The sequence below is a fragment of the Leptosomus discolor genome, chromosome 1, assembly GCF_034619465.1.
Source record: "Leptosomus discolor isolate bLepDis1 chromosome 1, bLepDis1.hap2, whole genome shotgun sequence".
Classification (NCBI taxonomy): domain Eukaryota; kingdom Metazoa; phylum Chordata; class Aves; order Leptosomiformes; family Leptosomidae; genus Leptosomus; species Leptosomus discolor.
The window spans coordinates 167,851,926-167,876,377 of NC_141391.1; the positions used below are offsets into that span (position 1 = coordinate 167,851,926).

The 24,452-nt window shown below is 37.8% G+C and overlaps 1 protein-coding gene across 2 annotated transcripts in view; it reads left to right on the forward strand.

The window, feature by feature from the left end:
• Positions 1-24,452, forward strand: part of CDK17 (cyclin dependent kinase 17) — a 55,182-nt gene that overhangs the window by 24,318 nt on the left and 6,412 nt on the right. For both annotated transcript variants that reach the window (XM_009948432.2, XM_009948425.2), the window contains 6 exons: positions 13,519-13,644; positions 17,533-17,589; positions 19,201-19,315; positions 19,839-19,933; positions 20,790-20,852; positions 24,000-24,123. In XM_009948432.2, the coding sequence (XP_009946734.1) occupies positions 13,519-13,644; positions 17,533-17,589; positions 19,201-19,315; positions 19,839-19,933; positions 20,790-20,852; positions 24,000-24,123 (580 nt within the window). The remainder of the gene's footprint in view (positions 1-13,518; positions 13,645-17,532; positions 17,590-19,200; positions 19,316-19,838; positions 19,934-20,789; positions 20,853-23,999; positions 24,124-24,452) is intronic.

A 24,452-nucleotide genomic window follows, 5' to 3' on the forward strand; every position in this document is an offset into this window, starting at 1 on the left:
ACAGACAGATTCTCTTGTGCAGAGTATATGAAAGATTTTGTTGGGAAAGAAAACTTGATATTTTTAAAATTTTCGTATACAGATATCTGGCAAGATAGAGAAGTGTGAAATAGACAATGGAGATGCAACTAGAAAATGTGTTTATTTTAGCAGAATCTCCATAGCAATAGAAAGCTGAAATTTCATAACCTTAAGCTGACTTGGTTTAGATAGGAAATCATCATACTGCAATGTAACCTAAATATGAAGTGGTTTAGATATGAATTGGTGATACTGCAATGAGAGAGTATCCTACTCCACAGTGAAAAATCTGTTGGGGTGAAAGCTTTACATCCACAGAGCAGCCATGGATAATACCAACTTTCAATCTATCGTCCTGCCCCAAATTACATAAAATTTAGGCCAGCATGACTGTTACAGACAGGGAGATGATACGCATGTGCTTCTGAATTCGACAACACTGCAGTTGTGGGACTAGATTTTTTTTTTTTAAAATGATTGTTCATTGTTATCATGTGCTGAGAAAACAAAGAGAACATACCAGAATCTCATTGTGTTGCCTAGATAAAGTTTATTTTGCCTGTAATCCACAGACTACAAATGGTCCATAAAGCAGTTTTTTTTTTTTTTTTTAACCCCCACCTCCTTCCTTCCCCTCATTCCGGAGCCATGCTGGCATTATGTGCGAGCATCTATTGTGTAAGGAATGTGGCTTCAAACATCTGTTAGGTTTTAATTAAGATGTCTATTAATCTCATGCTAATATTAATGATTGCTTAGTAAATCTGTAACACTGTTCATCAAAACAGATGTATGGAATAACTTTTTTCAAGCATCAGAAGTGATACAGCCCAAGAATGATTATGTGTATGTCTGTATCTTAAGCATAGGTGCTTTCATCATGTAATGAGAAGCACTTCTTTAGATCATGGAGTTGCAGCTTAAAGCATTTTCGCTTGGGTTTTCTGGAAAAGAAGACATGGGCAGTAATGCATTAATATAAACTCATGTTTCAAGCAGTAAGTGTTCACTGGGGGCCCTGTCCCCATGCACTGGGTAGTGAATGCTTCATTAAGAACCGTGGTGGATAAAAAGTAGGGAGATACAGTCTGTGCAAATTGAAACATCTGTTTCCCTTTCCCAGAAGTCCAAGGTCTGTAAGCTATCTTCGCATGTGAACTGGCAGAGGGCCATAACCCACTGTTCACCAGCCTGTTTCCCAGATACTGTATCCTGAGAAGCAGTTCTTATCCATCCGACTGTCACATTAGTGACAGGAGTGTGTTCCAGATCAGGCGGCTCCTACCACACTGCTACAGGGTATAATTCTCCCCTGGGAGGATTAGCCGCAGGGTTGGTGCTTTTAGCTGAACAGAGGGAAATGCAAAGGCTATGAAGTGATCCTGTAGTCATGTGTGCGTTGTACTGGTCACCTTCCAAAAGAAAGAACGTAGATGAGAAGTATGTTTTTAGTGAGCTCCACCCTTTACCAGGGGTGTGACTGGTTAGAGGGCCTTGACACAGCCCAAGTAACTCAATCGGCTGTTGGTCCAGCTAGGCAAGTGTACCTTCTCCAGAGAAAATCACAGGAAATTAATTGATGTTTCGGCTGACTCAGTGCCAAGATTTTGTGTTAGAATGTGGTTCGTAGGTCCCCATTCGTGTGTGCAAATAGGGCACTCTTGGCTCCATTCAATTGTTTAAATTCTTGAACAGCAGACTGGATGGCAGTACTGACCCGAGCATTCAGGAGCAGTACAGTATTTTCTCCTCTCATTACTTTTGGAAGCAGGGAGCACTGTATTAAAGACAGCCTGAGCGTTCAGCCCTACATCTCTTGCCACTCAAGAGGCTCCCTTGGGTCCCCAGCAGGTATTACTACACAGTGCCTTCTCTGAGCAAAGGTTGTGCCTTCCCCCCTCCTTCTGCACTTGGCAGCCGTATAACTCCTTCTGCCTTATTACTGGGTTTGGTCTAGTTTCCTTCTCTGAGAACGTAGCTTTTCTTCTGATCGTCTCTTCTGAGAATCTAAGCATGTGGTCACCTACCAGAAGATTTCGGTATTAGACAGAAAAAAATTGAATCTGAATACAATCGAGACTTCTTTTTGATATTCAGTGGTTGCTGTATTCTCTCCATTCAGTCATGCTTGGTGGCTGTCTCAACCTTTTGCAAGGTTATGCTAGAAAGTATGCTATTATTTTTGTAAATTCCTGCTTTCAAGTTTACACAAAGCTTGATATTTTTGAAATCTCCCTTCTAAAAACACAAGTGCCTGTCCTAAATTACTTGTATGGTTTTGACAAAACTGATGGACCTCCTAATAGATCTATTTGATTAGCAGACTTTCTTTTCTTCTAAAGAAGAAAACTGACACTGCAACAAGAAAAATCTTTTCAGCTTGGATAACAGACAGATGACTTTAACATGCCTTTCGCTATATTTTTTAGAGGTACCTGTTACCAACAATTGCCGCTTTTTTGCCCTTCTGTTAAGAACCTTTGTAATCCTCTTGCTAAAGTTCTTGCATTCCACTTGCAAGTGCTACTTCCCTTAGAAAAGTTACTGCACTAGGCAGTACCCTTCCTATAAGGATGGAATATCTGCTTTTTTGGCTTTGCTTTTTCATAACCTGGTGCTCCGTTTAAGTTCCGTTTAAGAGTATTCTGCTATTGCATTGGATGTGTTCAGCCATCTACAAAACACATCTCTAGTAATCACTGGAATGCAGCAGATGAGGAGTCAGTACTTGGGTGCAGTTTCATACCCTGCACTCTGACCTCACTGTCCTGTTCAGAAAGGTCAGACTTTCAGTTGCTGTATTCAAGAAGTTGGTTTATTTTGAATTAGCCAGTTTCTTCATGGGACTTTCGCTTTGGTACTTGCAGCTTTATGTTGATGTGAATGCTTCATATTAGTAATTAACATTACACAGAACTGCTTTAAGGGTCCAGATTTGCATTTTTGCAGTGATATGTTCTGGTTTATTTCTCATGGTATTTCTTCCAGTTCCCTTCCCCTCCACCTCATTCTTCTTGTAAGCTGATAAACTCTTGCTGCCTTTTTCTTTTGGGCAGTTTCTCCTACTACTCTGTTCCAGAAACTAATGAAAACATACAGAAATCTTGCGTTTAAAAATCAGGAAGATGTAGTAGTAAATGAGGCAGAGCTTGCTTTATTAGCACCTCTTACTGCCCCACACCTACCACTGAGTCAAACAGCCATCAGACCCTGGATTTCAGCAGGATTCATGTTGAGGCTGATGCCACGGAGTGATACCTTGTTAGGTGCTAATTTAGCCAAACAAAATCAGACATTATTTTTTATGATTGGTTTTATGTTTCTTATTCTTCCTTATACTCTCTAAGTTCACTTCCTTACGAGCTCTCTGAGATGCAATAAAATAATAACAAAACAAACAAAAAAAAACCCCACCTAAGAAGAATTTCTGGCATAATTTGTCACAAGTTTTCTATGTACTTTTACACTTGATGAAAAGCAAATAAGTAATATTTCATATTTGAGTTTCACTTCTCCTTTCTCAGATTTTTCAAAACTGATTTTATGTCACAAGTATTTGTTCTGGTTTCATTGGCTGTAAATAGAAGCTCCTGGAATACAGTTTCTGAATACTATGTTTGTGCTGAACAGTTTCAGCCTTTCACCTTAAAACTGCTGGGAGATAAGTAGTAAATAAAAAACCTATCTTTTTTATTCAGCTAGTCAGTAGCCTAAGCAGCATATTAATTAATTTCTTGTTTAAAGTATTTTGAAGAAGTTGTTCAGAATTCATATTTTTGACTGCTTACATTTAAAAAAAAAAACCACCCAAACCTGTTGAGCCACCGTTCTAATTTTGTGGGTTCAAAAATACTAATTATTTTTGTACAATTGTACAGTAATTACAAATATTACTGAAAAGATACTTTTAAAATTTCATTAGTTTTTCATGGTTTTAAAGTAAATTAAAGCAAAGCTATCTGTTTGCAATTGTGGTTTTTGTGCTTTTTAAAAAAATACATCTATTTGAGTGGCCATAGCTGCTGTAGATATTGGCAATAACTTTCTTGAGCTACTAGTAGTAAAGTCCTTGCTTTGTTCATTGATGATAGTAGTTGTGCTGGGAAAATGTGACTGTTCTTAACAGAAGGGCAAAATAGAGATTGAACCATAAAATTCTTGATAATGTCAGTATTTCACTGACTGCATTTGGCTCCTTGTCTTTTCCTAGCATCTCAACATCAAATCTGACAAACTGTTGTTATGCTGGGGAGGGGGCAGAGAACATGCAATATCTGTGGTCATTGGTATTTTTTGTGGGTCTGAAATAGCCTGTGGACTCCATCTGATGATAAAACCCCTGAAAATACTTTGCATACTGGATTTGATTAGTGTATTGGAAAAAAACCCTCTTGATTTAATTGAAGAATAAATTCCATATTTTGAGTAATTTCTATTGCAAATATAAAAAGCAACCTGATTCAGTGCTCAAAACTGATGCTTTGTTAAATTGTGTTGCATTTCGATAGACTGGCCAAAACCCAGCATGGATTTGTGAAGTGAGAGGTAGGGAGTGATCCTTTGTAGATGAGTCTTAAGATTATGTTTTCATTATTGCTTCTAACAGAAGAAAATGTTCTTTGATGACCCTTTCCTCAAATTTAACACGATAGTGATTGATTAGCTGTGATGTAATTTTTTCAGTAAAATAATAATAACAGCAACCGTACTCAAGTATAAAGGAAAAATGTAGTATTCAGGTGTAAACGATTCTGTAGAAGGCAGAAAAATACGCGCTTTCTGCATCACAATGAAAATGTACTTAACACCTGTCAGTTGAGTGGGGGCATGATGATCGTTTTATAGACCTATAAGGAAAACCAGTATAGATAACTCATCCCAGCTATTAAAATATTCTTTTTGGTTACAGTAATCGAGACATTTATAAAGGTGTTAAAATACCATTCTGCAAGGTGCTATAGATTTCTTTTGATGGATGTGTATGCTGGTGTTTTGCTTCAAGACCTTGGAGGTCTACACAGCCGTAATTAAACAACAAAATTCTCTATAAGTATATTCTCTGATTTGGGGGTAGGTTTTTTTACTGTTTGCTTTTGCCTCTAGCAGTCTAGTTGTATGTCATAATTCTGTAGAGGATCCAGTTGGCTTCAACTATGCTAACTCTGTCATTTGACAAAAATGCACTGAAATTTGGTAATGCAACCTTCAGAAAAACCTCCACATGGTATTTGATACTAAAATGGTACAATAAGTACATCTATATAAGACTGTATATTAGGATCTTTAAATTTTCATTGACATAAGCAAATGCTTTTCAATTAATTTGTTTGCTTTGTGTATCATGAAGTAGCACATAATATACATTTTTATTTAAAATATGCAAGGAAAGAATACTATAAAAAGTGGAATTTTTTTTTTTTTTACAGTAAGCATGTCATGAAGTTGAACTGTGTTGCATAGAGGGTTATATGATGTAGCATTTTAGATCTCATGAAGCATTCTCCAGTGAACAAAAGCACTGTGACTTATTAGTGAACAGCTTGTGGTTGCAGCTGACATGTCTTGCTGGTGCTCGCTAAAACTTGTGAGAAGGCTAATTCAGACCGATGCTTACACAAGAGAGCGAAGTGTTTTCAGTTGATCTATAGGGGATTGTTTGTGGTGTCAGACCGATGTCTGTAGACTTAGAACAATTCTTTTTCTTTGTGAGGCTGTTGTAAAATTTTATTGATGGATTTTAACAGTATTAACTCTTAAAAGATAAACTAAAATTTCAGGGAGAGGTGGAGAGCTCGTTCTCCGGTGCCGTGTAGTAAGTACATACCTTAAGTTGGTCTGGAAATCTAATTGACCAATAAACTGAGGAACCAAAGCAGTAAGGATTAGTATATGACGATGCAGCTTGGCAATGTAGTTTGTGTCGTCTTCTGACTACCCGCTCCTGACAGAGCCAGCTTCCTTCTCCTCTTGGCTCCTAAACTTGCATCAGCAGATAATTGCTCACTTTGTTTTGAAGGGGTGATTTTCTGCCAGTTTACTTTCTTCCACCACATCCCTGCATTGTTAGCTTGGAGCCCATTCTCCTCCAAAAAACGATGGGAACATTGGAGGTAGTTGTCTGCTAGATTAGCTAAATGAAACATTCAAGGAATAGTGAACTGAGGCTGATGCTGTCGTGGTTTTCCTTTCCAGTTTTTCTGACAAGTTGTTTGGTACTACAGGATTGCCCTTTTTTTTGCCTACTACTACTTCACTAGCAGAAGCCTGTATATTTCTTCTCTTGCTGCAGCTGAGTGCAGGAGTAGCCTGAAACAGCCTGTCAGTTGAAAGATCAATGGCATTTGTAGCCCAATAGATTTGAGAAAGATTTCTTGCTACTGCGAGAAAGAAACAGTCTGCAAATTGGCACATTTGTTAAAGGATAAAAATAAAAGTAGTCTCACTTTTTATGCTTCTTGTAGCATAGTAAGAATTGGACTTAGGAAGACCTCAATAAATCCTTCCCTGGGACACTTTTTCTGGTTATTTATTTTTTTATTTTTGGATATTGTTATTCTGTTTTGTGAAAAATAGTAGTGTTTATTTTCTAAATGTGCGATATAAGTCAAAGACATAATGACTTGAGGCATTAGAAGACAGACTAAAAAGTATGAATATTTCAAATTGCATCTTTTTAGAGCAGTTTTAACATGCAGATTTTAAACATTCTGCATCCCATTAGAATCGTCTTTATTTCACTTCAGTGAAATTTACTGAAGTATGCAGTGCATCTTGGCAAAAAATAAGTGGTGAGTTAAGGAAAAAGAGAAGTTGTTGATTTTAATATCTGATTTAAAGCATGAAAAGTTAACCATGTTGCTTTCACAAATAAGAATTGCCTCATTCTGTGGAAAAATGTACTTTTTTGACAGTGTGTAAAAGAAGTGAAAATTGATCTGTTGACCAGGAATAAGCCTTTATGAAAAGTGTCACGCTGTGGCACTAAAGATTATTACGTGGGCCAAGTCAAGCAATTAGAAAGAGGAATAGCTGGTAAGTTTGTATTATGGAGAGTTGGTGGCAAGGTGTCAAAGGAATAGAGTTGTTTGAGAGTCAAATGTGAAAAACAATGTGGTAACAAAATGGTAGTATTAAACTCCTGTGTGAATGGTTTACTATGGGTGGCAAGTCAAGAAGCATGTATTTGCAACAGTATTTTGGGCCATCCAAAAGGGGACCATAAGTCAAGAAATCAAAAATGTTGGGATTTTTGGTTTTTACTCCCAAGTATGTGTGAAAAGCAGGAGGTGGTTTGTTTTTTTTTTTTTTTACTTGGAAGAATTGTTTGTGTAGTAGTGTCAAATTACTCAGCTCACAGGACCTACAAGATTTGAGTTGAAGCACCTGCCTCCTTTTTTTGTTCCCAGGCTTCCATAGTCAGAACATCCACATCAAGTTACAGCAACGTGGTTGGATGCTAGGCAGATGGGGAAAAAAAAGGCTTGACAAAGCTCTTCTCAGAGCATTTGCTGTAGCTAGCATTAGAAATAGATAGTAAAGATAAGCACCACTTGGGGTAGTTTATCTCTATAGAAAACAGAGTAATATTAGTGTCACAAGTTCTTAAATGTTTATCTGCCATCAAGCAGAGTAGGACAAATGTGATTCTCATTTCAGGCAAATTATATAAATAGTATGCATTTCTCTGCCAGTAATACCAGTAATAAAGGAAGACTGAGAATAAGCATTGCACATGAGGATAAAAAATGTGGGTTTAAGTTGTAGAAGGAGGAGGGAGATGCCACAAGCGTTCTGGTTACCCTAGCAAAGCAAATGGTGCTTGAATATGTTCTCCAGAATATATTCTGGAACTGGATCAAAAAATAGCTCATTAAGCAACATAAAGTTAACTGTAGGCATTTGAGCATTTAACAGTACCGCGTTCACGGAACACTGATATATTTTGTTGCAAGTTGGCCATAAGCATAGCTGTAAAAAGACTCAAATGTGAAAACGTCATGAATTGACAAGAGCTTTTTCATAAGTTAGACTTCGTTTGGAAAAATAAATCTCAAGTAACGTACAAGCAAATGCTATCATTTTAATTTTCTAAAAGATAGTTTGTTTTAACCTGAAGTACTTTGTTGTCCCTGAAAGCTAAGGTTTTGCATTCCAGTAAACCTTTGCTTGTTAAGAGTTACAAAGGAATGCACCCAGATTCCCTCTGCATAGTTCAAGGTCTGTGTACACCACTTCTACACCTGTTATGTTTAAAAAAGGGTAAGATAACATAGGGAGTTCTTGTGATTTACAACCTTCTAAATTTTTGTTTCATTTTTTAAAGTTTCATAAAGGGATGCAAAATTAATTAGTGTTAAAAATGGACATTTAACTCTGTAGTGTTGACGAACTCAAAATCTTAAGTATCAAAAATTAAAGAGCATAGGAAAAATTGTCCTGCCATTAATTTTACATGCTTCCTTATTCCTTTAAACAGCATTGTATCAGGGTCTTGTAACAGCCTGCTAATAATTTGCATTATAAAAGATTTCTTGGTTTTAGTTGTTTTCCTTGGGTTGAGGTTTTTTCCTTTTTTTTTTTTTTTTTTTTTTTTTTTCCCTGAGAAGTGCTGACACATCATTAGATTCAGTTGGTCATTGAAATTAGTGTGAACAAAGTCCCCTGTCCAGAAAGTGTCATTTTCATTATTTCACAGAATTCCACAGAGGTTTAAGAGAATTAGAATTTTTTCTAAATCACTGTTTCCTACTGTTGCTTGCTCTCCATCCTGCATCATGCTGAAAGAGCAGCAAGCCGTGGGGTTCAGAAGAGCAGGTTTTGCTGCTGCTGAAGCGGCAGCAAGCAATATTGCAATGGGATGTCTGCACTAGCAGCATGAGGGAGAGGAGATGGCGATTGCCTCAAACAGGCAGCTCTGGGCTTCATACGCTAAGGTCGGCCTCTCCGTAAACGTTTTCCCCAGGCTCAATAGCCAATTCAAACTGGCCGAAGGGCTGTTCTGTACCATCTGACCTGGTGCTCGGCGATAAAAGCTGGGGGGAAGGAGGAGGAAGGGGGACGACTGTGGGTATGGTGTTTGTCTTCCACTTCCCAAGCCTCCACCGGGCGCACCAGGACCCAGCTTCCCAGGAAGCGACTGGTCGCCTGCCTGCCAACGGGAAGCAGTGAATCAGTTCCATTTTCCACTCTGCTTGGGCACACAGCTTTTGTTTTCCTTATTAAACTGTCATTACCTTTACCCACAAGTCCTTCCATCTTCTCTGCATCCCGCGGGAGCAGGGAGCAAGCTGAGCTGGGTGTGGGCTTGCCTGTTCGCCAGGGTCAGCCCAGCCTACCGTGGGGAAATAAATCTCTTTCTGCCGAGAGCTGAACAGGTTGCCTGAGTGTGAGCAGACTGCCCCATCTTGAATACTCAGGGCTCAGAATTGGTTGGTGTATGGTAGGGTTCTTGCTTTTCTTTTTAACATAATCTCAGTTAAATGAACTGGGTTTTTCAACTGTATCAAACTCAGGTCATTTAAGCTTTCGGTTTCTCGATTTAGGCGCTAGGAAACACTGTGCTTATTTCTCTCATGCATGTCTAATGAATCGTGTTGCTGTATAGCATTTAATTATGATTGCTTTCTTTTCCCCAGAGGTGGTTGCTTCAAGTGTTGTGAAAACTGGGAGGAATTAAATACAGGCAAGCAAAACGTAGTAAATTCTGTCTTTCAGGTGTTTGGGTTTGCAGTCTAAATTATTTTCTTTAATTTTGCCTATTTTAGGACTTAGGTAAAGGATAATTATGAGACAAAGATGACTTTATATATGTCACTTTATATATAATCTTCCAAATGTTGTTGCCATAAAAGCTTCTGACTGGTAGGTAACAATTTAAATATATGATTTTAAAAAAAGTCTTGGGTTGGCTGACATTTCAACACAGCCAAATATGCATGAGTATTGCAAGTAGAGTAGTAGTGTGGATTGTTAGGAGGAAAAATCTATAAAGCACCTGCTGCAGTTTCCATGAAATCATTATGTTTTCCTCTCAGACAAGAAACTTTCTCCAGCTCTGAGAAGTTAAGAAGAATGGACAATGTTTTGATTTTAGTTATAACATGACAAAAACTTAGGCTTCCAGCACTAAATACACATTGGGGGGGTGGGGGGTGCGGTGTAAAAAGAGTTAGTTTAGAACTGAGGATGTTACGTGGATCTCTGAAGTCAGTCATGCGGGGGTTTGCAAGTGCCTGTTGCAGAAATGGCATAGGCAGAGATTTTGAGAATGAAGGAAGGGGAATTAAAACTATCTCCCAATATAATATTTTCTAAAATATTGTTATCTCCAGTTTTTACAGTAGCTGGACTCCAAAATAATGGATCCTTAGTAGCTGTAAAGCATCTTAGACTTGTTTTCTCTTCCTCTCCTTTTGAAAAGGTACGTGTTTATTGATGGGAGGTGCTGTGCACAATTGCTGGCATAGTTTTCAAATTGCCATCACAGCTTAAAGGCTGCCTTTGCTTCCTTCTTCCTACATACCCATCAACTTTGTATGCTTGGTAACACCACTTCAAGGCTGTGGAGCTAGGCGTGAAGCACCACTTTGGCTGCCCTCAGGATGAGTGCTGTAGGAGGAGAGAACATGGAGAGCTCTGGGATAGAATTGCCTCAGTATTTCATGAGGCCTTTGAGTTGTGGTCCGTGATTTCAGTATACCTGTAAGCAGACTCTGTTAAAATACTTGCTGTGAAACAAGCACTATGGGACAGTAAGAAAAGAGCACTGCAGCACGTTTCAATGCCATAGAGTTAATAGATAGGAGTAGGAGAAAGCTATTTTGCCACAGGGTATATACGGTAATGATGATACCTGCTGCTTTCAGGAAGTTATATTGAAAACCTCAGCCCAGTGCTCTTTTCTTCTGCCATCTTGGCATTTGTCAGATTTCTGCTTTATTTTATGTTCTTGAGGAATAGAAGAAGGAAAATCAGGATATTGCCTCACTGTTGATCTGGGATTACAATGGGATGGAGTAGAGGCTTGATGCGGGTGCTCTTCCTGCCGTCCCTGACTTGTTCCAGCAGTTCCATGGCTTCCTGCTGCAGGGAGATGATCTAGCTGCTTTCTTTAAAGCAACATGGAGCTCTTTCCTTTGTGCTCATCTATTTGATGAGCTACCTGAATTTTCTGAATAATGCAATAAATGATAGGGTGAATTTATCTGTATTTTTAATAATCTGAAGCCTTCTTCAGTAGGGGAGAGACATTTCATTTTTCAGATTACTTCAACTTCACTGAATTTGAGTTGCCTATTACAAAAATGGCATTAGCAGAGCGTGTCAAAAAGAAGGAAAATTCTTTAGTGGAAAATACTGGTTTACTGTAGGGTTTACTGCTAGCTCCTGTTGTAATTAATTAGTTCCTCCACTCTCCCAAAAACCACACAGGCAGTTTTAAAATTGTCAATGTTTTGAAAAATCTGAAATACCAAAGCTGAAAATTAGTAAAGAAATTGGAAGTGCCAAAACTGAGGCATCCTTTTGTTTTCTTTTAATTGAACTTCAAAATGTTGGTCAAAGCTGCCATTATGTGAACAGTACCTCTTTTGTTTAAAGACAATTTAAAATTCTGTACAAAATGAGAGATACAGACACTGAGTTTTCCAGTTATGCAAAGAAGCTGATGTTGGTCAGTAAAGTAGAAGCTAACAGACTTTGTGCTCTGTACCTAAGGAGCTGTGAGGAACGAAAGGAAAACAGGAGGCTCAGCTGCCAGGAGTTAAAGCTTGCTTGGCTTCTCTCCAAAAATGTCTGCCTGTCTTCAGTGGCCGTAGTGAATAGCATATGTAGATCAATCATCTGGGGGATGTATATTAGCACTTCAGTCCTACCTGAAACTCAACTAATTGCCGAATTACATTGATCTTTTTAATATATATTTCTAAGTGATATTTTTTTGCTCAGCTGTTCTTCCAGGTGCGTGTACAGATCATGCATATAGGTGGTTCAAATACACTATCAACACTGAAAGCTTAGCATTTTGTTCACCAAGATCTCAAGTCCTGAAAAGTCTGATGATCCAGTTCTTTGTCAGCCTAAGCCAATTTAGCTGCCGCCTTCCCGGGCTTGCTCTGCTGCCTCTCTTGCCCTGTGTTCAGGCTGTGAGCTTGTCTGACCTTACACTGAACCTGTTCGGAGCACAAAGCTGGCAGGAAGCTATGCACTTCGCCTGAGATAGTTTCTTGATGATTTAGCATGCTGAAATAGTTCAAAGCTGCTGCAAAGACACGAGTAGAAACACATGGCCAAGCCTGAGGGGAACCAAATGGGGATGTAGCTGCCAGCGTTGAGGTTAACTCGGGATGCCCAGAATTCAAAGCTGGGGGTGATAGCTAAGATAGAATAGGGTAACATCAAGAAGAGCTTACTTGCCCTCCGGTCACTACTGATTAAATTTGAGGGCCACCAGCAGAAATCTGGAGCTCCCCTCTTCTGCGGGAGAAAACTGCGAAACAGTGGTTGTTCCAGAGATGTCCTGACTTCAGAGTAGAATCTGTGGGTGTGGATTGTATAGTTTGATGGCGAGCGTGATTTTCTTTTCTTGGATAAACTGCCTTTGCTGAAAAACAATTACTGCTGTTTTGGAAATTGCTTCCCATTTTTTTGTGAGTCAGGATATGTTGCCCTTTTATCTCTGTGGTGGTGACTGGCCACTTTTCATTTGTTGGCATGTTTGAGATTAAAACCAAACTAAAAATAAAAAAAATTACGAGAATGTGCAGTCTCACCCCCCTCAAATTTTTTTTTTTTTTTCCACATTTGCTGAAAGGTGAAGTAATTTTGTTTCCCTCTTGTCTTAGAAATAATACATGTTGTTGTTGGAAAAACTTACTGGTGAAAACCAGAATCTGATGTAGGGGAAACTGTTTTTAAATAATGGCACTTTGGTTTTCTAAAGATACTGTAGTAAAGAGTTTGAAATAGAAAAATACATTAAAATTTGTAATAGCCTAGCTCTAATCATGAAGTTATTCTGTTTTGCAAGAGTAATAAAGTAGAAACTGACTTTTAGCAGTCAGAGAAAGAAAGGGTGATATATTTTGAATCGTGGAGATGTCTTGTTATTCTAATGTAATTACTATATGAAAAGAAATGTATTTACCAGCTTCGGAATTCTCAGTTTCTGGTATTTCAGGTATGTATAAGTATTCAAGTAAACTCAATACATTTATCCATAATGTAATTAACTACAGTTTAATATTTCATTCCTCTTGTTAGAGTAATGAGTTTGTAAAGCACTGGGTTTTTTAAACCTGTTATCTAAGCAATTTGAAGTATTACTAGAAAAGAATAAGCTTTTAAAACAATTTCTGTGAGATTACTTGAGTTTCATTCATATAAATACTTCAGTTTTAAATAGTAACACTGTAAAAACAACAGTACAGGTGTCAAAAGATGTTTTAGGATATTCTGGGTTATATTTGACATTTCTCTTTTTAACATTATTTACTGCAGGATTTGAACAAGCGCTTGTCCCTGCCTGCTGACATCAGGATACCTGATGGCTATCTTGAAAAGTTGCAGATTAATAGCCCGCCGTTTGATCAGCCAATGAGTCGACGTTCTCGTAGAGCATCACTAGTAAGTGTAATCTGCCTTGCTAAACCAACCTCTCGGGTCTTCAGATTCCATTTGATGCAGATGACTGTATACCAGAGGTATGATTCAGCTTCATTGACATCTTGGTTTTTATGTCCTGAACTTCAGTGTATACCTGTCAAAAATCGATCGAAGAATTTCACCTTTCTTTCATTTTTCTTCTGTGGACTTGGCCCTGTCATTTCTCAGTGAAGGTCTTGACCCGTTGAGATTGGTGCCTAAACTCAGCTCCCAAAGTGCATACGTAAATGCTTTTGCTTTTTGGAGCAGGCATGATCTGTTTGAGCAAACAGGCCACCTAGTCTTAGGTCAAGACTGGGGCTCTCATAGGATATGAAGGGCCTAAAGCAGCATAATATGAAGGCAGATCCTCCCCACTGTTCTTTTTGTATTTCATAACAAATTTTTTTTCTCAAAATTGCGGTTGAGATGATAGGGTTTTTTTAAAGCATATGTGAATTCCTAAGAGAACGAATGAATAAATTCACATATACCTTTTTAGATTATTGGGTTATTTTAAAGAATAGGTCTTTTCTGTGGAGATGGCAGAGTGAGGATTCCTGTACTGTAATTAGAGTATAAATGCATTACACCTTGGATACTCGTATAAAATATGCACATCCCTGCAATAGTCAAAAAACCCCCCATTATTGTCTTATTTTTACAAAAATTGCTACATTTCAATTGTAATTTGATGTATCAGCTTTCTTATTGTTAATCGAGGTCTTAAAGAATTGCTAGACCATTACTGACTTTCTGAGCAAATTCATTGGCAAGAAATTCTTTACAGAGAAAACTGGGTAGATTTATGAAATCTGCGTTGTTCTTTGTTTTCTTGATTTAATGGCTTATTTGCTGAAAAAATAAATATGAAACTCTGTGTAGTGAAAGTGAATTAGTTTTATTAACTGTGAAATATCCTTATTCTGTTCTTTGTGAATTAATAATGTCTGTAACAATGCAATGGTTGAGTTTCATCATGTATCTTTCCCCTGAAAAAATATAATTTAGTGAGCCCAGGCCAAAGCTCTGACCTGCATGTCGCCTTTTACAAGAACAGTATTAAAAGAAGAAAAGATTGGATCAAAGTATTGAAAGTGATAATAAAGTAGCAAGCTTAAATATTTGTGCCAGAATTTTGCACCTCATTAACCACTTAATTACTGATGTAGCATTGAACTGAGGAATAGATTTCCCCAAACCTTCTCTTTTCTGATGCTGGTGAAGTACCTTTTCAATAGAACCTTTTCAGTGTTGGAATATAGTGTTTGGGGGCTGGGGGGATTTTCCTGTATATCTAAATCCCCTTGCTCATCTAATGGTGAGCCTTGAGAGCAGTTGAAGTTCTCTGTTCTTTACCTTCTAGAAGACAGACAGAAAAACAGTGCCCTCTAATGAATGTGGTGTGTGTATGGCATCGGCTTCCTGACACAAGGATGTTCTGTTTTGCCTTTTATAAAAATACTTTCAGGGCTTGAAAGTCCAAAATGAAACCTTCCAGCGGTCCTGTGGTATGCAGGCATGCATGTGCTGCATTGTCCTGTCATGATTTCAAACTAACCTTTAAAAAAAATGAAATTCAGACTTCATTATTCTGAGATTGTCATTTAAAGCTTGCTAGCAGACTGTTAATCGCAGTATGTGAATATTGTGCTCTGCTTCAAAGGCGTGTCTCTTCACAGCTTAGTCGGGATAAAAGGAAAAGGTATCAAGTGAGGACTTGTTATACTTTAGGTCTGGTGTTTTTCTTTAAAAGTTAATCTTTTTTTCTTGTATTTCACAGTAATTGTATTTTGTGTATACATGTACAGTATTGCATGCACAGTAGCCTAGGTGTAACGCTTATGCACCAGCCATCGGAACTAAGAGGTCATAAATGCAGTGCATCAGTGTTTCTGTGTAAGTCAAGATGGACAGATATGTGTTGCAGAAAAAAATTAAATCTTTCAGAAATTATTTTGAAGGAAAAATGCAATTGATCTTAGTTTGAGGAATGTAAAAGTTAGCTTTTCTTATGAGTGGTAGGCAACCAACATGTGATTACAAAATTAAACACATGGAAAAAGGCAGATCTTGAAGAACATCTGTTCTCTGTATGTAGGAAATATTCTATGGTTTTATGGTCTAAAGAAGGTAAGTTTATTAGTCTTGGTGAACAACATTGAGGTTTCTTTAGAAATCAGACATTTAAGTTGTATTCCAGACTGTCTGGCAATAACAAGGCCAATGGCTGTAAGTTCCCCTTTAGTTTCTCCTGTAAGCTAAGCAGCCTATCTTTTTAATTCTAATACCATCTAATACTCACTTCAAGATATGTTTAAGTAGGTCAAAATGCACTTTGGAAGCGTAATATTTATTTTGCTAACATTGTGCCTGTATCAGTGGTATGTTATATGGGTTGTCAAATACCAACTGTGCTTGTATTTTGTGACAAACAGCTTGGCTTCAACAAACTCCTAAATATGCTTGATACTGAAGTATCTTTATGCAGTTTTAAAACATTTCAATTCTAACACTAATTTAATAAAGCAGAATTAATACTACATTAATGTAATTATGTGCCCATTTTTTCTCTTTAGATGTGTCAAATGTGTTTACAGGCAAAATCTTACACTTGCTTCAGATGTATTTTTATGCACATTCTAAAAATTAAGTATTAATCCAAGTTTTCGTAGTGTACCTTCGTATTATATTGTTGTCAAATCTTAATGCAGTTAGCAGTATTTATGTTACAGTGTGTTACGATGAAATAATACACAACTTTAATATCCGTCAGAATTTTAGGAGCAAATCAATGTGTTCTGGACATAGGTACTGAAGCCAGTCCAGGGTCAAAGTATTGTTCCTTAGAAAGAGTAAGTGGAGAGCTATATTTGGAAGTGGAAGGAGGAGGTGCTGCTAGGGAGAAAACCTGGCTTTTTTGTCTTAGCGTATGTTCAATTGTCAGTAAAGCAAAACCCCATGAAGCCTATGGATTTTGGGGGTTGATAGGGTACGAGCTATATGCACTTTGTAAATTGGTTTAAAAATTGATGTGTTTTACATGTCTGCTTTTCAGCATTCTTTACACTGTGAGAACAATATAAAGCTTTGGTGTAATTGATGGTGGTCTTACATGAAATGTAAGAGATAGCCATGTTAAACATGAGAGTAGCAGCAGATTTGCACAGGAAAACAGAATGATCTTACAGTCTTCAGAGAAGGGTGTTATATAGGCAGGCACACCCTCCTGGCTTGCGTTGCAGAGCTAAGTTGGTGACGAAAAAGAGAAGGTGAATGGATCCAAGTAGAATGCATGAAAACTTGAAGTTACGAGCTATGAAACCTGAATTGTTGAGACAAAGATGGAGCTGGTGGAGGAATGATGTTGAGGGATTTTACTGGCAGAGATTTAGACTGAAAAGCATTGAGAGGTGCGAGTGGGAGAGAAAACCTGGAGCTGGGATCTTGAATGTAGCAAATAACTACTTATTTTGAAAGAGGCAGCAGCACGTGGTTATGCTAGGCAAGAGAAAGGGTGGAATAGTTTGAGATTACTTCTGTGCTTTAAGCTATAACCACCTCATGAGTAGTAATCATATCAGAAGAGTGGAGAAGACCAAGTAGGAGGTAGGGTGAAGTGAGGTTTTGGTCTAAGTGTAACTCTGTACTTAGTACTTCCAGGGTACACAGTAGACTGGCTAACATGGATGCTGGGACGCAATTAGTATCATAATATGCTAAATCATTTTTAAAATAAGAGAATTGAGCAGTGTTTGGTCAAGCACTATCGGGTATTTTTCTGAAACAAAGTTTAGCTTGCTGATTAAATGATGTGTAAATAAAGTGTTCAGTTTAAGTGATCAATTTTTCCATTTCTTTTCATTGCAGTCAGAAATTGGATTTGGAAAAATGGAAACCTATATCAAGTTAGAAAAGCTTGGAGAGGTATGTATAGCTTTCTTTTGAAATGCTTACTGCTTTAATGACAACGCCTTATGCAAAATTTTACATAAATGTTAACTGAAAATCTCCATTGAAATACTCATTTAATTTATATTTTCAGTAAACCAAACACATCATCATGTGTAACAGTGTCACAACCACACAAATGTTCTGTGCCTACATAATAGGAAAAAAAAAAAGCAGGAAAACCATCACTAAGCTGGGGAAGAGCAAGACTCGGTTAGCGAATGATTTGTGACTTTCTTAGGTAGGCTGGCTTTGTGTGCAGATAGACAAAATTATTCTGTCCATAGTAAAACTAGTTAAGTCAGGTGTCCTCCTGCTGTGAGTTAGCTGTTAGGGAGCACTCATGCTGGACAAGAAGCCAGAGCTTGCAGGGAGCAGGCAGTAGGGTAGAGAAGCTGCACGCCCGAGGTGGGCAGGCAGCCGGCTGCTGCCAAGTGCGGTACGTGACACCGAGTTTGCCTTTCCTTGTGGGAGGGCAGCAGCATGGCTGTCTGCCTCCGCTCAGCCCCTGACTTCCAGAGAAGCTGTAGAATTCGTGTCAGTCCTGTCCAGTTTGATAGAGATTGGCCAACTGGATCAAAAACGGACAAGGAGCAGTGGAATGGGACACAACGAACGTTGCAGAGGGAAGCAGGGCTGGGCAGCATCTCTGTGGTGAATATTGCAGCCAGTCCTCCGTTTGCAGTGTTTTCTTTTCCAAACACATTTATTTTTTTATTTTGCCTCTAGTACTTATTAGATGGGTCACTAGGCATGACATAACATTGCGTATCTTTGGAGGAATATTAATCTAGTAGCTACCGAGTCATAGTTGCGGGTGTATGTTATCTTACTCGTTACAAAGTGTAGTGGACAACACCAAGTATGTACTGTAACCTAGGGCAATTTCTGTAACTTTGGTGCTTCCTCTTTGCATTTGCTGGGATTAGTTGGACCTGGTTGCTGTTTGTCAGAATTTCTTGTTCTTATGTAACATGCCTTGAGAGCTTTGACTCTCTTATTGTCTAAGCAAAAAAGAAAGGGGAAAAAAAAAAAGAGCGAAGATAAGCTTCATGATATTAGCTGTTCAGTATGTCAATCAAAATGGAACTTTGACAACTCCCCCCTCCCAAAATCTCATATAAAATATGTAACAAAACAAAGAAGCTATCAGAAGGAGTTATATTTTTTCATAAAAGTAATGGAAGAGTATGTCTGCAGCCTTCAGAAACATAACTTTAGTGTAGCGTAGAGATGCCTGAACCAGTTTTAATCAAATAAAGACATTCAAGAGGGTAAATGATCCCAGCAGTGAACTTAGTGAACTTAACGCTACCTGATCTGCCTTCTTTGGTAGCTGTGTGGTGTGTAGCTTCCCATGTAATTTTCAGAGTTGTTAAGCATGCACGTCCCTTGTCTTCTGTGGGTTCAGACCTGTGCTTAAAAACCATTTTTGTAGTTTTACATGTATCAAAAGAAGACAATGTAAAAACTATTCGCATCCAAAATGAAGCCTATTAGAATCTCACATGCAAGTTTATATTTTCTTTTTTAACTTATCTTTCCATGAAGGGACAATTTGTAAAAGTTTCTTTTTCCACTTTGTAGGGTACTTACGCAACAGTTTATAAGGGGAGAAGTAAATTGACAGAGAACCTGGTAGCTCTGAAAGAAATCCGCCTGGAACATGAAGAGGGAGCGCCGTGCACGGCCATAAGAGAAGGTGATAACTTTTTTTTTTTTACTTCTTCTAATTTCAGATACTTCTGAATTTCTTTTTTGACCAAAGTACTGTTGGTGTTTGGAAATTCATAGGCTACATGGAGACTAATGAAATTGGTATTAGTTTTGATAAGGAAAATTTTGGTCTAGACATATTAAGAGTTAGTGCTTCGATTTTATTTACTTTAGGGGAGGTGGTTTGTTCTCAAATGCAGTGTTATAAATGGGTGGTTTTTTTCTGAATTAGACTATTATTAGTGCGTAACTTTCAGGGATTCGGAATATGTTTTAACAAATGACTACTGCCTGCAATGTATAATATAGGAAATGTTTGCGGTTTGTTATTGAAGTGTCAGGTGTTTGATTAAATACTTTTCTTACTGACTTAATTATATGAGTATTATGTTCTTAAAAATAGCTTTTCAATTTTTAAAAAAAAGCTTATATGTATGAACTTGATAGAAATACATTTACTGTTCGTGTGTTTTGCATTTATTTATTTTATGCTTACAATTCTTTTGCAGTGTCATTATTAAAAGATCTGAAGCATGCAAATATTGTTACATTACACGATATTGTGCACACAGACAAGTCTTTGACTCTTGTTTTTGAATATCTGGTAAGTGCTTAAACAGCCAGTGAGCTTTACATTTGATTTACTGCTTCTAAGTAACACAGACATAACAAAATTCTGTACTGTTTTTAAAAATACTGGGACTGTTACAGCTTTCTCCTGCGTCTAGAGTCATTCAGCTGAAGATGAGAACGGTGTATTCAGTTCTTAAATTGCTGTAAATTAGTAAATACTTCCCTGATCATTTCAGAGTTTCATTAATAGCAGTTAGCGGTGATCTACCTGAGCAAACTGTCTACTTGTGCCAAAATAATTAACTGTAAAAAGGAAAATCATGCTATTATTCAAATGGTACTTTTCTGTTATGATGCAGCTCTCTCAGGTTAGCTAAGGAAAAAAGTGTACTTGGAAGTAGACAACACATTCCATCTTTTTGTAACAACCTTTTCAAGCAAGTGTCCACAATTACTTATCTCACTTGCTCACCTCTTGCATTTGTAGACTTTTCACTTTCTCACTGAAGCTTTACCTAATGAGCTTTTCATATAATATGCTGGAATATATAAGTGTAATAAGAGGGATGGAGAAGAACTCTTTGCTTCCAATGTAATTGGAGAATATAGTAGTTTCATAAAACACTGTGCTGCACACAAGATGGAGGAGAAGGCAATAACACATAATGTTGCCTGAGATGATGCAGCTTGCTGGAAAACATGGTTATTTATATCCTCTGGAAAGCCAGAGTTTTCTACATGTTCAGGCTTTTTAGCTTTTTTATCATTGAACGTCTTTTGCAGAAAACTGAGTTTTCTGCTGAATCATTTCAGTTCTAATAATAAATAATATTCACATAATCTGTTGTCCACAATTTTACTGAACAGTGATGATGGTGTTTTGGCAGGACAAGGATCTGAAGCAGTACATGGATGACTGTGGTAACATCATGAGTATGCACAACGTAAAGGTGAGTGGTTTTAGTGACCATGACTGTCATCCAACTTTCTCTGTTCTAAGAATTTCAGATAACTTAATAATCAGGAGCTATATGGTTTAGGGCTTTTTAAAAAAATGAAATAAAGAAACAACCTCCTTTTTAACTTTTGAGCCTGTCGTAACTACATTTGCCATCAGATGGAGTCTTTTTAGTTTTGATGGCTTTTAAGTGTTTAAAGCACTGAAAACAGGAGATTATGTAGCTTGTATGCTTTCATTCTCTCTGAAGTTATGTATTTAAAATTAAATACTCTTAAAAATAATGCCCTCGTAACTTGACCTCTTCTAGTCCTTGCATTATTTTATACTCATTTATTAAGTTAAGTCTGTAGTTTGATATATCCTCAAGTAAAATTTATATATGCATTTATATATGAGGAAACTGTAGCTTCAGTCATGAATGTGGGTTTGGATGCCACTGCCTACTACACAAGTAAGAAATTAAAAATACATATTTAAGAATGAGTGATGTTCCTCTTTCCATTAGTAATAAAGTGGAAAATATTAAATTTAAGGTTTAGTTAAGTCTGTTCCTTTTAACTATGGCTGTGTCCAGGTCAAGGGACTCAGTTTCCAGTCTGGCCTGCTGAAACTAACCAGGGTTCAAGTGTTATGTCTCTTGTAACAAGCAGGTTTTGATTTGGAAATCTGAAATAACTATGTTCTTGAATACTTACGGCTTTATAAGCGAGATTCCAAACAGAGGACAACATTATCTTGGAGTGAAGTTGTCCGAGGAGGTTGGGTTACCAATATCACACTACTGTGTTGCAGCCAGTGGTACTGGACTGTACCTTGAAAACCTCTTCATTAAGCCATATATAATTCATATAAGGGATGTTATTTGTATGGTAGATGTATTTGAGAAACTCTTCCATGCCTCTTTAAAAAGATTAAAGCTGTGATCCTAAAGAACCAAACCATGAGTGTGCATGAATGGTAGGAAAATTACTTTTATTCTTACACAGTAGCACATGGCGCAAATGTGGTTGACCGCACAGTCTACTAAGAGCTGTGAAGTGATGGGTTTTGTGTGCATTCCAGTAGAGTTGTCATCCTTGTTTTTGGCTTAGTTGCATGTGAGAAATCTGTTCTTAGTTGAATTTCGTATGGGATTCAGTCTAGATACTGGTTACTGTTTGGGTAGCTTTTTCTTTTATTCTGTTGACTTTCCCTACAGATACTTACTGTATGTAATGTGATGTCTGCCCTTAGTCTGCTCTGTTGCTTCCTTTGAGAGTCTGCAAAGGGAAATTCTTTAATTTGTCTCTACTTCAGAGAGACAACAAAAAACATAATTACGCTTGTGTTTTTAATTAACTACAAGTTAATAAGTAGTGCTTTGAGGTTAAAAAGAAATAAAGAAAAGCTGTAAGTGGGAAGCTGACTCCTATAGTAAGTACATTTAGAGAACAAGCAGGATCTGCTTGCGGTAATCCGAGCTAAGCGGAGGAACTATTTTTCCTTGTTTGCCCGTGGTTTGATCTGTGCCCTAAGAGCAGATTTGTACAGTCAGTACCTTTGTCGTTGGGAAACCAGAACAGGTGCTGAACTGTGGTAGCTGTGGTGCTTACCTGACAATAACTGGGGGGGGTTAAAGGGTCATTATTAACATTTAAAAGACCTCCTTGTCATCACTCCCCTCACATTCCTGAGCTAATTTTAGGGTTTGGGGTTTTAACAAAAAGAACATGTATAATACAAAGACATGCGTGATCTCTGCAGGTATTTTTGTTTCAAACAAAATTTTGAGCTAATAGATGTTGTCCTGTGCATTTCTAAAAGGATCCCTGCCAACTGCGGTGAAGATCCACAATTTCTCTAGAATAATCTGCTTTGCCTTCTTGACTAATCCTTGCAGTCCCAGTGCACACTAAAGGTGGCTATTGATTTCCACAGCCGTCCTGTTAATATTACCTGGGACTGCCTACATCTGCAACAGTATGGTCATGAGTAGATGAAACAAAACTTGTTGCTTCTCATTCTGATCTTTGAAAAAGAAAAGAAAGAAAGAAAGAAAAATCTTAATCCAAATTCCTTTTTTTCTAGAACAGATAAATCCCACATAAGCAGACTGAGAACAGATGGATATAAACTACATCTGCTGTGTATTTATCCAGTTTAGGAAAAAGAATTTGGTGGTGTCACCTGGTACAAAAATAAATTCGTGTGTTAGAAAATGGTCATACAAAATCATTCTAGTGTTTCTTCTCAAAAGTCCTGTTATGTGCTGAATTTGTTGCATTGGTAAACATTGCTTTCTGTCATGCTGTATATGTTTCCATTGTACATTTGATCATCTGTACTGGCTGAGGACTGTTGTGTGGTAAATGCCAACAACGGCTACACAGAAGTCCCATGTTTAAGATCAGACCCTTTATACACAGAGAAACTGCGAAACAGTAGTTCTTAATGCAGTGATACAGTGAACTTGCTTGGCTGCCTGCTGCTAAACCTTTCTTCATCCCTTACTACTTCTGTGTCTATATATGTGCAGCATTAATATGCATGACTGAAGTTGCTTGCTTGGCTTGCTGTTCCAAAGGACTAAAATAAAGCTGTGTGTGTCAAGGTGAGGGGGTGAATATAAGTGCCGGAGGCAGTTGGGCTGTTTTAGTAATCCTCATTTCCCCATTTCTGCGTATACGTGAGCTTGTGAATCCAACTGTATTTTTGCAATAACTTGCCAAAACGTTCTTTATATATTTTGCGCAATTGGATAGAAAGGATGCTGAGCTGCATTTGCAGAAGGGGACTTGAGTATAGTGAGAGACAGTTACCTTTAAAGACATTAGCGTGGGGAAGAGCATTGGTAAATGCTTACTTAAAAATACAGCCCTGTGGTTCTCTTCAGTTAAGCAGAACAAATTGCCCTGAAAATCTTTACGTAAAGTATTGCGTTAAAGCAGTGCATTAGCATAAAGGGATTTTAAATCTGTAAACAGTAATGATATTCAGAATATGTTCATGTGGAAAAGTAACTTACTTTTTGAGAAGCGTTTTTGTCCTGCTTACGATACAGAGACTTAACTCTACAGTGCCCGAATGGGCTGTTATAGTCGTGTAATCTGTAGATCAACATTTTTAGTCTAATTTATATAAATGTTCTCTTTTGTAGCTATTTTTATACCAGATTCTTCGTGGATTGGCATACTGTCATAGGAGGAAGGTACTGCATCGAGATCTGAAGCCACAAAATCTACTAATTAATGAGAAAGGAGAACTGAAGCTTGCAGACTTCGGTATGGCCTGAAATTATTCTGTAACAAATATTTTCTTCACTCAGCAAGAGAGAGGCGTCTTTCTTTACGAAAGAAAAGATGAGAACATTGGGTCTGTAGTGAATTTGTGCGTTCCCAGATGGAAAACGAAAGTCAGCCTGTTACAGGATATTAGTAATCAAAATCATACGTGTACAGGTAATGCTGTGACTTGACTTTGTGGTTTGAAAGTAGTCTTACAGCTGCCTTTGAAACTGATTAGTCAGATCCCTAAGGTGGAGCTCAAGTTGCTTTTCCTGACGCTCCACAGTCACTCCAAAGCCGAGTAGCCGTGACGGGTAGAGAGGAAG